Source organism: Opisthocomus hoazin, chromosome 9, assembly GCF_030867145.1.
Source record: "Opisthocomus hoazin isolate bOpiHoa1 chromosome 9, bOpiHoa1.hap1, whole genome shotgun sequence".
Lineage (NCBI taxonomy): Eukaryota > Metazoa > Chordata > Aves > Opisthocomiformes > Opisthocomidae > Opisthocomus > Opisthocomus hoazin.
The window spans coordinates 29619472-29635610 of NC_134422.1; the positions used below are offsets into that span (position 1 = coordinate 29619472).

The 16139-nt window shown below is 39.8% G+C and overlaps 1 protein-coding gene across 5 annotated transcripts in view; it reads left to right on the forward strand.

Annotated features, from left to right (window-relative positions):
• Positions 1-16139, forward strand: part of PARD3B (par-3 family cell polarity regulator beta) — a 433237-nt gene that overhangs the window by 13630 nt on the left and 403468 nt on the right. For all 5 annotated transcript variants that reach the window (XM_075430672.1, XM_075430673.1, XM_075430677.1 and 2 more), the window contains exon 2: positions 13880-13981. In XM_075430672.1, the coding sequence (XP_075286787.1) occupies positions 13880-13981 (102 nt within the window). The remainder of the gene's footprint in view (positions 1-13879; positions 13982-16139) is intronic.

Here is a 16139-nt window from a genome sequence, read left to right on the forward strand (position 1 = left end):
TGTACGTGGATCTAGTTGTGGAGCCCAAAAGGAATGAATGAGGGAGCTGACGGAAAAGTAAATTGGACTCATCGGTAGTAGTGATGGGTGGCATCAAACTGCGAATGAAAAGGAAGGTTGTAATGACATCTCAGGACTGCTCCAAAACATATGCAAATACAGCATTTAATGCAGTTTACTTACCAGCCGTTGTTTTCATTTGAAGTTTCTTGTGGGGTTTACTGACTGGATTCAAATTGTGTAAGGAAAGTTTTCATGTGGCCCTCCTGCAAGCTGTGGAAGGAAATTCCTGGTCAGACGGTTGGAAAAAGTTGCCACAAAAAGTAACTGGAAGATGTGCCTCAGGTGTCATTTTCCACATTTGAGCCGAATGCTCTGCGTACCTGTATGAGCTGTTTTACAGTGACTTTCACTCTGCTTTGCCACCTTCTGTTTCCCTTTAAATCTCTGAAGCTGGTGCTTTCCAGCTCTTCTGTGGTTCTGTGTTTCTGAAGAGATTTGGAGGAGCAGGAGAAAGCAGCTGTTTTTGCACTTCAGGATAAGGGGCAGGGTGGGGGAAACCCTTCTGCACACTAGTGGTATTGAATTTCAAAGGAAGAGTGAATAACCTCATTCTCAGCTTTGTCTTCTGTCTGGCGAAAATCCATTTCATGAGATGTGGTTAGGTGTATGACTGATAGTTTTGATGATGTGTTTATTCTGGCACGTTCTGTATTTTCAGTCAGATGAAGGTGGAAGTAGATCTCAGGAGTGAGGGAATTGTCCTTGTTTGGGTTTCATCCAGTTCCACCACTTGGCTCTGCCGATGTGATTAGAGGTAGGGGTTGCTTGGGCTATCCATCAGCTGCATTTGCTGTATCTCAGAAGTCAAATACTAAAACCTATCCATATTGTACTGTGATAATGTAAGTTTTGTTAACATAACAAAATGTAAGAGAGATTATGTAGTGATTCCCAAGGTGTAATGTTATGCTGGTAAATATTTTTATTGCTTTTCAAACTCCCTGCTCACCTTCTTTCAAACAATAGCCAGAGCCAGTGAAGCTGACTAATCTTTATGGAATTAGGCAATGCTTGCATGTTACTTGTGCCTTCAGAATGTGCTTGACCCATTTTTGCTCTGAAGTAAAGGGAGGAGGAAAGCTGGTTAATTTAGTGTTTCGTGTGAGGCACTGGGGCCTACAATTGTCCATAATGGCTCTATTTTGGAGCGCAGTGGCCAGATGTACTGTGAAAGGTCATGTATTTTGTCTGAGTGAAGAAAAAGACCCCAGGTCCGTGCTTAACCCTCCTCTGAAGATAGCAATGAACTGCAACTGCTAGTAGGTTGACAGAGAGCAGGGAGAGAACTGATTAGGGCTGGGAGGGGAATTGGTGCCACTGCTGTGATGCACCAGCCTGGGCAGTGTGAGAAGACAGTGGTGGTCTGCGGTCTGACTGGCCTTACTGGCAGTGCAAATCTCCCAGCCTTCTGGCAAAATTCCTCCCCAGCCTCTGCTTGGTGGTTGATCTGTGCAGGGAATGGGATGGCACTGCAGCAGAAAAGTCCTACTATTTTCTGTGAAATAAGTGGAATACTTTTAATATGATTGAAGGAGAGGATTTCTTTTCTTCAGAAAAAATGGAATGGCATCCTATGTGGAATTAAGGATACTTGTGTAATTTACTGGTTTTTCTTACTTGAGCTTTGTCTAAAGCTCGGTTTATGTTACAAGGTTTTATGGGATTTCAGCTTACCTGATCTACATTGTCTTACAATCATTTGTATTCTGTTTTGTGGGCAGTTCAGAGTCTGCTCTTAGTCACATGTTTGAAACTCCCAACTGCTTCTGATAAGCAGTCCTATGTCAGCTGCAAATACGTTAATCGTGTTATCAAAGGAAGGCCCAAACGGTTGTGAATAACATAATCTTAGATAGTTTCTAGATGCAGGACTGAAGTGGTGGGTGCTCTTATTGTAGATGCTGAGCCGATTATAATTTTTTTCTACAAGATATTCAGTGCAGAGTTTGTTACAAACTGAGTTGTGTGAATTCACAGCCGGCCTGTGTTTTTGTTACCTGTAGCTGTATTGAATGGTTTTAATTAAGGTATCTTGAAATTGTAGTTGGCAAAATAACAATGTTGTCCAGTCACTTAACCTGGACTTTGCTTTTGAAATACAGTAGTCGTGTACACATACCTTTCTTATTTTCTTAAGTGCGTGTTTTTTTTTCCTCACTTCTGTGTGAAAAATGGGTGGCAATCTGAGGGAGTAGCTTTATAGTTCTGTGTGCTCACTGTAAGTTGAATTTTAAGAAATCATGAGTGTGGTCTCTCAGCCCCCCCAGTGTTACTTTCGGATATCAAACAAAAAGCCATACTCAATGCTAAATAATGATTTGCTAGGTGTCTGTAGCTGTGTAGCAGTTTGCTTATTGGTGTAACTATACTACTCTGAATATTGTAGCTAAGATTTGATATGAGAACTTGGGATATGAAAGTTAAAGCTCAAAATATTGTGGGTTTATTTAGAGATGTTTTGTTACATAGGGTGAGTTTTTTGTGTTTCTACATTGTGGAAGGAATCTAGTCTAATGAGCTTGGTGAGCTAAAAGATAGTCTAGAATTGAAGATCAGTTTACACTTGCAGTGTTGCATTCTTATGGTTATCTTGGACACAGAGTCCGGCATACAGTGCATTCCAGTTTCGACTGAGATTTTAAGGGGAGCTCTTTGTAGTAGTTACAAGGGCAGCGTGTAGACCGCTTTGTCTAAATACATGTCTCCAACTGTCTTTGCCTGTTCTGGTTTTGCATGCTGAAATGTCAAATGTTGGAGTGTAAGGTGGGCTATGTGATCCCTCTACTGATGTGTTCTCTACATCATATTTTATTCAGATAGTATTTGGATAGTGGGCCATGTTAAGAGTGGTTTTCATTCACATTGAGATTCGGTATAAAATCAGAATGCTCCTGCTTTTGAATGGTTTCAGTGCTGCAAATCAAAGTTTGAGTGTAATTTAAAATGTTCTGTGTCACTTTGGATTTATGTATCTGTGCTCTGACTATTGGACTGTTGGGAATTCCATGCTAGGGATATCACTGCAGTTTTTCCTGTTTTCCTCCTCTGACCTAGTATGGGAAATGGGCATTTTTCCCCTCCTGCATATTGAACTGCCAGGATAAACTAACTTTCTCTTCTTTTTGCCCTCTAGTGATAGGGGAGTTCACTAACTGAGATGTATAGCTGCCTTCCCTACCTTGTGAAATGCGGAAAGACTTTCTATTTATTAGTACTTAGTCCTGTTAATTTCTCAAAGCATAATTATTGAAAGGTGGCTAAAGAACAAGAAATATTCTGATCCCTCTTCGCAAACACTGTCTCTGAGGGACAGAAGAGGCTCCCTGCCCCTCCATTTTGCTGTGGCCTACAGCGCGCAGGTGTCGAGGGACTCGGGTGAAGGAAAGCTATTCACCGTGCTCCCTTTGCCGTGCTTTATGATCTGTCTGGGGAACTTTCTGTCTGTTTGTGTTCTGTTGTTTTCCAGGAGCTCAGAGAGGGTTCATTATCTTAGAATATGAACTGGGACATTTTTAGAAAATGAAACTGAGGTGATGGTGGCGTGTATATAACCTGTATGTCAGGTTGCTTGTGGCAAGCATCATCACCTTGAGAGACTGCCCAGGTTGGAAGCTCTCTGATGGCTAAGCCTGTCTTGCTGTAAGGAAGTGGCTGTTATAACTTGCAAACGTGGTTTTTTTTCTGTCTACTCAAGAAAAACAGAATGTGTTGATTGTGTGGGAAAATGAATCGGAGAAGGAAAGAGGAAGATAAAGAGTGGGAGAAGGGTGAGTTTCGTTCATCCAAAATGAAGTTTGGTGCATGGTGGTGTGAAGAGAATAGGTGAAGGAGATGGAAAGAAGTGATTATCAGTCCTGTTTTGACTCATAGTCATGGTAGTATGTACAGCTGTTAATTATTCAGAGCATAATCATTTGAAGATAGCTAAAGATCAAGAAATGTTCTAGGCCCTCTGGTGACTAGGGATTGACTTGTGATTATTTGGACCAGTTAGATTGTTAAATATAAAGCTGACAGTGAGCTGTGCTTATGCTCTGTTAGTCTCATTCCAAAGACTGAAAAGAAACTGTGCTTTCTGCTTGTCGACTGTATCTGCCTTCACTCAGTAGTCCCCTTGACTTCAAAGAAAAACAAGGAAAGATTTTTCTGCCCTTTCCCAGATGGGTAACAGTTTTTCTGTCAGGAGTCTGTGGTACTCCACAGGCCTTATGCATGAATTGTTTGGTTGTCTTTGTTTTGCTCTTTCTGCTCAGATCCTTAAGAGCAGGCAGCAAGTCAAACAGTGTGAGCAGACTTCACACAAACTGCAGATGTGCCGAGATAAAGCCGACCTCAGTGACAAAGATAAATCTGTTTCTGTACTGACCTGATCGGATTAGAGTCCTTGTTTTGACATCAACTTTTTAGCACCTTCAAAGACAGGAACTTTTAAAATTGGGTATTTAAAGTGACCTTATGTAAACTCTGCTCCCCCGCCTCCCGCTTTCCTGATAAGCAAAAAAAACAGAGAACATTGGGGGAAGGACAAGTTTTCACAAATAGTCTTGAAAAATAAAGTGAATGAATCTAGACAGAGATTTAGTGTGTAAACTTTGTGTCATGTAAAAATAGATAATATGAGATTTTTGATTTGTTTTTTTAAATTGCCTGTTTATATGGAATAGCTTCTTCTGCTGTAGTCTAAAAGCAGATCTTCTAAACGGTAGGGCAAATTGTGTTGTTTTGAAAAAAAAAATCTAATTTGCTGTATTAAAATCAGGACACACAAGCTGACGTAAACCAGGCGCAAACACATCAAGTGTTTCCTTCTCCAGTGAATATCCATGTTAAAAGTATTTTCGTCTTTTGAGAGGCTCAAGGTTTTTTGTGGTTGATAGGTTTTTAATCCTTGTGAAAAGATCATCCTTGATGCTCCTTTGCAGGTAACATTTTGCTTTTTAAAATATGTACTGATTGAAGGATTTTTCAGTTACTTTATTTGCTGTATGTTCCTCATGCATGCAGATACTTAGACTCTCAAAACAAACAAAATTCTAACTTCAACTTGGCAAGAATTCAGTATACTGAATTAATAAGGGAGGCTTACTGAGGAGAAATTTTATATAGGAGTTGGCTGCTAGTGTGATAGGATGATACCATGTTCGATTGTTATGTTGTAATCTAGTATTCTTTTAATTTTCTTGAGGTAATTGGTCTGAGATTGCTTAAGTTACTGTTAGGCAAAAACTCATTTTAAGAGGCCCTCATGTAGCAGGCAGTGGTGTCCTATCCTAGCCTGATTAAATGTGTAAGATCTTTGTGGTTACTTCAACTATGTACTTAAATGAGGTGCTGTCGTGTGATACAGCCTATAGTTTCAAAAGCATTTACTCAAGTAGTTTGTTTAATTGGACGACTTCTTGCAGAAAGGGCAAGGTGAGAGCAGCTCTTGGTCAGTTATGAGCAATACAGCTGTGAGGTGGGTCTCTTCATTGGCAGATACCTTCCTAGTAGGAAGCTGACATGCCAACACTACTCAAAGTGGTGCCACTGTCAATATTGTAGGTTGTTTAAAATTTATTGTTTGCTTTGCTTTATGGCTTATGGTAAAGAACAGTTTCAGGGCTACATGCCTGTAACTGTATCAGCTAAAATGAAAACATCCATGCTATTTGCAAATACTGTGGAAAGAGAGGCAAAGTTATGTTTGGGTAGTGGGGCTGAAAGCCTGTTAGTCATCCTAATAAACTCACGGTTAAAAGTGAAGAACTTTGTCTTGCGTGTACTCAGAAGTTTCGTTGCTCGGAAGTAACTTCTTGCTGTCCTCCATCACCCCCCCCAGTTAAGGCACAATTCTGCTCTTAAGATCCTTTCTTTGGTGGCTTTATTTTTGTGGTACTTTGTTTTATCTGGAAGGCAGATTAGAAAGCACCTTTTACAGTCACCATTCTAGGACAACTTCTACTGTATGGCCTTCTGAGTTTTCCATAGTTTTATTGCTGGATGCTTAAAAGCAGTTTTGTTCTGAGCAGACTACCTTGTGTCCTTTGCCTTCACCTCAGCTTTAATTTCTGTCTTTGAGCTCAATCAGTATAGATCTTTTTCTTGAATATTACCAACTGGAGAGAACGTGTGTCACTTCAGCTGGTAGAAGGGTGTAAAGAAGTTTTATGTTTTCGCATCTTAAAGCGTTTTCACTTCTAATGCAAGCAGACTTGGTGAAGGAGAACAACAATACTGTGGAATATGTGAGGAATCTTTTTCACTATCTCACTGTGCTGTGAAGTGTTTCTGTTCCTTGTATTACCTTGAAGGGTTCTGCTGCTTTTGAATTTCTAACTAGAAATGAATAAAATTGTCTTGTTTTATTTCATGCAGTTGAACTATAGAGCTATAAAGACAATGTAGTTAATTCCAGGTAGGAATTTACTTTCAACAGTAGTTGAAACACCAGAAGTGTGGGTTTGTAACTTGCTCTGTTGTACTGTGATACAAACTAAAGTCTGGATGCTTCCTGAGCAGTGGAACCTAGATGTTTCTTTTTCTCTATTTTTGGAAGTTTGTGAAAAGACGACCTAATTTATGCTCAGTTGGCCTTCGTATAGGGAGGCTTACTTGTATCTGGTCAGTGCTAGGATCTGCTGAATTCAATACATGTCTGGAACAGACAATCTCTTGTGCAGAAAGCTGTTTTTGATTTTTACAGAAGCTTCTTGTGTTTGCTTTGATTCCGTAAAAATGTCATCTCTGCATCATGCTATATTGTTACAGAAATGATACAGTTCTACTTCCACTGTCTTCACATGTATGAATGTAGTTCTTTGCCTGCCAGAAGGACTAGATGTGATAGAGAAACCCTAACGAAAGTCTTAGGTTGTACAAGGACGTTCGAGTATAGGTACCTTGTGTTGTTGCTGAGATCGAACCATTCAGCTCTAGATCATTCTTGTGAAATCCCTCTGCTCTGACTGAGGAATATTTAACAACCAGCAGTCATAATATGTAGTATGCAAACATACATGGTAAGGCCGCACCTGGAGTACTGTGTTCAGTTTTGGGCCCCTCGCTACAAGAAGCACACTGCAACGAGGCTGGTGAGGGGTCTGGAGAACAAATCTTACAAGGAGCAGCTGAGGGAGCTGGGGCTGTTTAGTCTGGAGAAGAGAGGAGGCTGAGGGGGGACCTTATTGCCCTGTACAACTACCTGAGAGGAGGCTGTAGTCATAGAATCATAGAAAGTTTTGGGTCGGAAGGGACCCCTAGAGGTCATCTAGTCTAACCCCCCCGCAGCGAGCAGGGACACTGCAAACTAGATCAGGTTGCTCAGAGCCCTGTCCAACCTGGTCTTGAATGTTTCCAGGGATGGGACCTCCACTACCTCTCTGGACAACCCGTTCCAGTGTTTCACAGCCCTCATTGTAAAGAATCTCTTCCTTATATCCAGCCTAAATCTACCCTGTTTTAGTTTAAAACCATTACCCCTCATCCTGTCACTGCTGTCTCTACTAGTCAGGCAGGTGTTGGTGTCTTCTCCCAAGTAATTAGCGATAGGACAAGAGGCAGTGGCCTCAAGCTGCATCGGGGAGGTTTAGATTGGATATTAGGAAAAATTTCTTTACTGAGAGTGGTCAGGCATTGGAACAGGCTGCCCAGGGAGGTGGTGGAGTCACCATCCCTGGAGGTGTATGTGGCACTTCGGGACATGGTTTAGTAGGCGTGCTGGTGACAGCTGGGCTTGGTGATCTTAGAGGTCTTTTCCAACCTATGATTCTGTGATTTGCTTCCTGGTCAGCTGTTGATTTTGGGAACTCAGTATTCACATTCCCATGAAAGAGCCCCACCTTTACTGCAGCTGAGGATGGTAGCCCAGTTGCTGGCAGTTGAAATGCAGTCTGCCTAGAAGTACCCCTTCAGGCTTGTTTTGGAGTTGGTTATGCTAAACAAACAAAAAATATTAGAGGCTGTTCTAATTTAGTGATAGATTTTGAGAAGCATTTAGAGATGAAGTCTGAGGCTGTGACCAATCTTATACATCTATTCCTCTCCAACTCCCTTTTTGTACTCTGCTCTACAAGCTGTGCTTTGAGAGTAACTCATACTTAGTGCTGTCTGGCTGTGGATAATGTAGCCTTAGAATGCTTACAGAAATCATTAAATAATTCTAATATACTGGGAGGTAATAGATCACACTGCATAATACAATCTAAAAATAATAAAGTGGTAGAATATCTCTCTGACCTAACCTAAAGTATCCCCTCCATCAGGAAATACATAGTGATTGTGTATGTTTTAATCTTGTTTTTACACTGACAGAAACCAGCATAGCCAGAGTCCAGTCCTTCCCACCAACTTTGACGTAGCATTTGTTCTATTGTTGTGGATGTGGAACAGGCATATGTGATTTCCGTTTTTTAAATACATCTTTTTTTCATGCTGCATGTCATTGAAGCCTGTTTGCTCTAAAGAAGCAATAGTGTGGAGGTGCTTCTAACTAAAATATCAACCTGAGAAGTAATTGTGGGAGGGGTCTTACTAAGTCATTCCTACTTCTGAATTTTTCATTGCATTCTATCTTTACTATATTTAAATTAAAAATTTCAGGATAGGGATTGTAACTAATTTTATGCATTTTGCACAGCAGAACAAATAACAGCACCAAACAATAATTAATTGTGAAATCATTAAGTGGTGTTGTATATTTCATTGATGGGCCAGCTGAAATGTGTTTAAAATTGTTAGGATTCTCTTGCTCTTTAATAGTCTGAAATATGCTATATAACTCGCAACATTCAAGAATTATATTGCTTTAGTTTTCAGAAAAGTAGATTGATGCTTTCCTATTTCATTTTGGAGCAAAAGGAATCGGGATGATGCTCCAACTTTCTGATACATCAAAAATGTGTATCTATAGACGTTGATAAAAACCATGACAATGAATGGGAGTGTCTTTTAATTACAGGCTGATTGGTCTTTCCCTTGAACGTGTTTCACAACAGTTTAGGATTCTGTGACAACATGAATGTCAAAACCACTTTTTAAAATTTATGTCACTTCTCTGCTTACATCGCACTTGTGCATTCATGTGACCTGGCTTTAATTTAACATTTGGTAAATATTTGCATAGTAATTCCTAAAGTGTTCTCCCACACATAAAGGAAATGATGATAAACAGCTTTTAAGTGGCTTGATGTTAAACACAAACATGACTTGCAGCCCTAAGGTAAAATGCACGTTAGAGTAACTGTTCAATATTCATTTGGGAAGCGCTGGTATGTATTATACTAGGTAACTTATTCATACTTTTTCTTGACATATTTAGATGTTTCTGTTGTGTACCTCAGCTAAACTTCTGCATAAGGGTTGTATGCCGTGCTGTAAGAGAACTTGTCCCCACTCATGCTGTTAGGATTTTTTGGAACTGTTTTGAAGAAAACCTGTAGCTGTGTTTTCTGCTGAATGACCATGCTAACAGGAGAGCATATAGGAGCACAGGGAGATGGTAACCGTACTTGAATGCTGCCCAGAGCTTTTAGGCTGCCATTAGGGACTTCATTTTACAAGAGACTCATTCTTTTGTTTTTAAGAACTAATTCGTTTTTCTTGAGCATGTGAACTTCCAATGGTGAGGGTTAAGAAGATACTGAGAGGAATCATTCTCGATACTGTCAGTCATTAGAAGAGGACTTGAATCTCAAACTAGGTGACTAGAACCAGTCAGTTTAAAAAAAAAGTTGTCCTAGCATTTTAGAATATGGTTCTTACACTTTTTTTTTATTTAGTAGTTTCCTCAGCAAGTGCCTTCTCCGTAAATAGGTCCTTAATCAATCCCTTCCCTGAGCAAAAATGGGATAAGTGTAATCTTATCTTGTATTTTTAAAAATCCAGCATTTTCTGCTTTCAACAGGTAGGTAGTGTTATTTCATTGAAGCAAACATATGCGAGGTGGGATCAACCCTTCACATGTGTGTCATTGCAACAGCCTATCACCTCTGTTACTGGGTTCTGACTTTTCTTTCAGACCTTTCAGAAAATACTGTAGAAGCAGAAAAGCTGTCTGTTTTGCAAGAACTCCAGTGATACGCTTTATAAAGTTACCCTGTTACTTTGGAAATGCAGTCTCCTGCCTAGTGGTTTTAGAATCTATGGAAACCAGAAGTGTTCTTGACGCTCAGAAACGTAAGAAACTTAAAAGTAGGACCATACCTTTCTAAGGAAAGTTTTGATTTCTCCAATGATGATTCTATCTTGGATGTACTGCAGTTATTTCTTCAAACCTATCTCCATTTGAGCTCTAAATAACGTGTAAAACACGAGTATTTGTGTGTGCATGCATGTGCATACGCATTCATTTTTCCTCCTCATCATGTGGATGCAATGCTGTTTCGGACTTAAGGTGTTCAGCTCTTACGTCTGCTGGTAGTTAAAGGCTTGTTTCATATGGCGAGTTAGCTAAAATATTGGTGTGTTATTTACTGAAGCTGTCTGGACTCTTGGTGGGAGTAAAGAAGCACAGAAGAAATGGCTGTATAGATTTTAGGTTTTTTTTTTATATAGACACTTTGAATCCTGTGCATGGCAGTGTTTGGAGTGCATCCAAAGAACAGATGATGTTCTCTGACGTTGAAATCTCTTTGGAAGGGGTGAGTGATTTTGCTGGTCAGATGAACTGTTGTTACTTCTGTGACTGTGCAGAGGGAATTTCCTCCACCTAGGCTATCTAGCAGTAGTTACTGTTTACTTCATCAAACAAGTCTATGAAAAGCATCTCTCTCTCTCTGTGCTTGGTAGCTGTTTTTCTAACTTTCAGGGATGAAGTCCTGGTTGAGTTAACAGAAGCCAGTTTCACATCTGTATTTCTGAAACAGCAATTGTTCAGTCTTGTTGTCGTCTCTGGTGGTTACTGTAATTGGGGAGTCCTTGAGATCACAAGGTCATAGTGGCCTCACAGTGTGTGTACCTGAGTCAGAGTGTGTGGAGGAGCAGTACCTAAACTGTTCAGAAGTATTTTTCTGTGAAGGGAACTATGTGAATCCTGTTCTTATTTAGTTCTTGTATTTCAGTGTGTATTTTCATTCCTGTCTTTTAAAGAATCTAACATTGGCCACACTTGCCTCCAAAGATTGGTGAGGAATGGCATCTTCTGTTGTTTCACATTAATTTAGAGACTACTTTCTCTTGATACGGCCACTAACAAAACCATTGAATTACTGTATTTGTTGTGGCCCAAAGTAAAAGGAAGGTTAGGGATTCGTTAAGCTTAATGTCGTTTGGGGTGGCTGTGTGTCTCGAGCTTGTTTGCTGCTAACTTGCTGCATTCTGTTGGGACAATAGAGCTCTTATACTCCTTTTTTTCTTTGTTTCTTTTTCAATGACACATCTGGGTTGGTGCAGCTACTGAATCACAAATAGAAGCAAACATCGAAAGCAAAATATTCTAATCAGCTGTTTTTTCACATCAGCTTTATTCTGTCTACAGGACACTTAAACAACATTATATGTATAACGGTTTTAATGTATCTTCAGACAAAATGTTAGCCGTAGAAGTTTGTCTAATTAAGATAAGTGGTTTTCAAGTATCCTGTTTTAGTATTACTAGGAAAACCTTTTGTGATTGCATTAGTAAAAAGTTTCAGGAGGAGCACCTGTAGCTACGGATGCATTCCAGTTTGAGAGAATCGTATTTTGTAAGTTTATTGGTAGGGTCAAACGACACTCTTCACAAGGCTTCTGCATTAGGTAAATTGTCTGATCTAAGTTAACATGCTTGCTTGTTGCACAGAGGTATGTTTCCTGTTTGCCTTTCTCATCTTGGAATTTTGTGGTTATGGTAAAAATACTTAAACCGTGGGCTTTATTAATAGAGATTTCAGCTGTAATAGTTGTCTACACTATATTGCTTTGCAGAAACAGAAGTGTGTTGATTGATTTTGTTAAATTTTGAACACCTGATCCCTAGAATGAACAACTATTTGCTATTTCACAAATGGATGGTTTCAGTGCAAAATCAAATAACTGTATTTAGAGGTAAATTACAGATTAAATAGACATATTACAAATAAGAGATACTTTTATGTGCTTAATTGGGTGGTTGTCATTCAGCTATACTGTACCTAGATATGCTTAACCCTCAACCAAGTGCAATGGGGTAGCAAGGTTGTGGGTTAACTGAAGGCAGCTAAGCCCCACACACGCTGCTTGCTCACTCCTCGCCCAGGGGGCTGGGGAGGAGAAGTGTAAGGTTACAAGTGAGCACAGTGTAACGTGGCATGGAATATCCCCAGCTGTCCTGGCTGTGTCCCCTCCCAGCTTCTTGTGCAGCCGCAGCTGCTCGCTGGAGGGGTGGGGTGAGGAACCGGGAGGGCTTTGATGCTGTCAGCACTGCTCAGCAATAGCCAGAACACTCCCCGTGTTACAACACTGTTACGGTCGCAAATCCAAAACATAGCACCATGCAAGCTACTATGAAGAAAACTAACTCTGTCCCAGCCCAAACCAGTACTTGTCAGTGGAAGAATTGAAACTGAACTGTGGAGTAGAATATCCCTGCCTCTCGGAGACTTCATTAAATGGGGAATATCCGAACTAGAGATAAGGAACTTGCTAGTCTATATAGCATGTGTGATGTGCTTTACTTTGCTGCTGAGAGCTGTGATTTGTTTAGACTTGACAATGAAGAAGGGATTGGAGGTGTAGATGTAGTGTAGATGTAGTCATTGGGATTGCATACTGCACATCAGCAGTGCTCTTCTTTGTCCATTTCTGCAGCCTTTCTCAAAGCTGTGTGTGTGCATGCCAGTTTCTTGACCCTTCATTTTAGCATGTTCTGGCCAGTCCATGTAATATTTGATGGAGCACTCAAATACTTTGAGACACTTTGTAGTCTTAATTGAGCATGTTTCCTTTCTTCAGTGTGCTGTAGATGTGCCAATTCAATATGCTGATACCATAGAGTACTGAAACATGTTGCTATGACTTGATGAGCTGCCATCTGCTTATTAAACCACAATAGCTGGCCCTAGTGGGATAAATGTTCAAATGCTGACTAAGGTAATTCAAAAGAAACTACCACTTAGCCTGTCCCCTTGGAAGTTATTTGTACACAGGTAGCCCGTATGGTGTCGGGGCAGTGGTTACAGACTGTGTGTATTTCATGTCAAGGAGAATTTGCTGTTGAGCAGTGCGGTCTGAGCGTTTTGGCTTCAGGGTCAGTGGAAGAATGGCTAAACTGGATTGAAGTAGTTAATAATATATGAGGAAAGCATTAGTTTTGGAAAACTAACATGGTCCCTGTTAGTATGGTACACAGTGTTGCACTGGAATTTGAGAGCATTTATTTGTGAAAATAAACTGGAATTTATTTGTTCCATTCATTTGTTTTTTGCCACAATAGCCTGACCTGCCTCCTCAGAGAAAGAAATGATGGGAGGTTTTATATATATATATAAAAGTATACATCCCTCCACCTCAAAACTCAGTCATGGTGCACGTCCATACACACATGTATTTACGTGTGTGTGCTGATCATAACCCAAATATTCCAACTATTGTAAAAAAAGTTTAATTACTCCTTATTTTTTATTAACTATTTAAATTAAGTAAAGAATGATAAGGCAATGGAAATGTACATTTTAAAGATCTTTTGCATAGCGTTCTATAGGTAATGTTATGTGTCGTTTTTGTTTTTCTCTAGGTTTCAATTTCAGGTAGTGGCTCTGAGCTTCTACCTCACCATTAGAGAGAGAAATGAGTGGAAATGGGATGGGATACAAAACTACTTTGTCCGATGGCACTAAGCCCTTGAAAGGCTGGGTTAAGGAGTCTTGTGTCTGTCTTACAGGATCCAACTTCCTGGGTAAATATTCATCACCTGGAATATACAGATGGAGGAATCCTGGACCCAGATGATGTGCTGGCAGATGTTGTGGAAGACAAAGATAAGGTAGAGCTTGGATGAAAATACTATTTTTGCTTTTTGCTGTGTCTTTTCAAATAATTAGTGCTACTTTCTCGTTTCTTGGACATCTGGCAGGTGAGGTGGGTGTTAAATATTCTTAAATTAAACATGTCTGCCCATCAGTGCTATAGCTCTGTTTCTGCAGTAGAACTGAAGGGGGTGGGGGGAAAGCATGACCAAAGCAGTGAAGATAATCAGAGGAGCCCAGCAGCTGATTTAGGACTTAATCTTTCCAGGCAGTTCTGCGTTTCTTTTTATTGCTGTATGAAAATGGAGTGGTGAAGGAATGTGAGTTTTGCAAGACGTCTTTTTTTTTTTTTTTGTGCCACTTAAAAGATATTTTATAATATCTTCCTTTGCTTAGAATTAAGTTTTTGAGAATCATTCAAATGTCATGGTTGAATTTGTGTGACAAAATAAACAGACAAATCCTGTGATGACAGGAACAGCTGCCTCGACTGTGTTGGATTTCAGGAGGCGTTCCTGTGATTTGCTACTGAAAGTCTAAGCAGACCAGTTATTAATTTTAAAAGCCAGGAGTCCCTGACTTTCATTTCAAATAAGATAGATGTCATTTCTGACTAGAGAAGTAGTAACTGCAAAGAAGCTCCATTTAATGTTTTTGTAATTATCAGAAAAATTTAGTTTTGGGAGACTAATTGATGACTTATTTCAGCATAAAGGAGGAGGAGTACAATTTATAATACTTTGCTTTTTTTCCCCTTTTATTAAAAAAGTCACAGGAAAAAATATACTTAGTGACTTGAAACTGAAGATGCAAATATGAGATATGCCTTTACTTTGACAAATAGCTTTGTCTATTTACAGTGCCATATGCTTGGGGACTTTAAAAATAGTTTTGTATATGGTGAACAGAAATGCTAGTTTTGTTCAATGACGTAATAAAATCAACAGCATACAAAGTGCAACGTTTTGCATATGATTAATGGGATGCAGTTTCTCAGTACCTTAGGAAGTTGTCTAAGGTGTATTTCAATGTCATTTTATAGTGGTTTGTATGGGAAATCTTAAAAATAATGGAGCTCCATTTGTATATATTCTTTTTATCAAACTTTTATTTCTTGCTTGTCCATATTTACTGAAAGTGTATTTAAAACACCCTAAGACTTTTTTCCAGTAGTGTTTGGAGACTAAAGACTGGGTTCTGAGGATTGACACAGCTGTATATAAAGGATAAGACCATAAGCATAAGATGTCATAAAGTGAGATACAGCATCAAAGGGAAATCTGTTACTAGTCTCATCAGTTAATGAAAATGAACGTGTCCCCCCAGGACTTCCTCTGTTTGAAGTACTGATACAGGAACACTTACGCAAATATGAGCAGTAGTTTGCAGAATATTTGATATACTATTCAGTTTTTAACTTGTTGCCAAAGCCTTTGCTGTACGTTATCGGCGGGTGTCACTGGTTGAGTATGTGTTGCCAATGAAGTTGCTGGTTCACACACAGCTGTGGGTTTAAGCATGCTCTGTTGTAACAGTGCTAGGGACTATGTAGTTCTAAGGCTGCCTTGAACCACTGGAAAACCATGATCTTACTCGCTGGAGTGGTCTGGGCTGGTTTAGGAATACAGCAAACTTCTCAGTTTTTCTTCTTGTGAGGTCTCAATTACGTGTGATGCATCACTGCCATCTTTTCTTCAGAAGGCCTTGGTGAAACAGCGGTAAGTAAGACTTACTGAACAGCAGCAGCTGCGGTGACAGATAAGGTGTTTTTGATTAGACTAGGGGAGAATCATGTAATCATGGAAGGGGGCTGCTGGTTGAGAGGTCAAAGTGTTCTTTCATTTGAAAGTGGAACTGGGCCATAGCCCCTCACAGCATGTGTAAGGAGCTGCCCATACTCCCTACTGACAAGGTTTGGTGTCATCTGATAACAAAGAACCAGCCCTATAAAAGGCTTACAAATATTTTTAATAGTTTCATTGTGGCCTGTTAGCCCTTGAGCCTTTGCTGGTGCTATTCCACACTCAGAATACTGGCTAGGGGATCTTTTAGCTTTGTAAAAAAGGGGAGGAGATATTTAAATCTAATTGACCTCAGATCCAAGTTGGTGTTTAAAGTCCCTACATAGATGAAAGAGTTTTTGGTACATTTATCTGCACTGATTCTCTTTGGTTA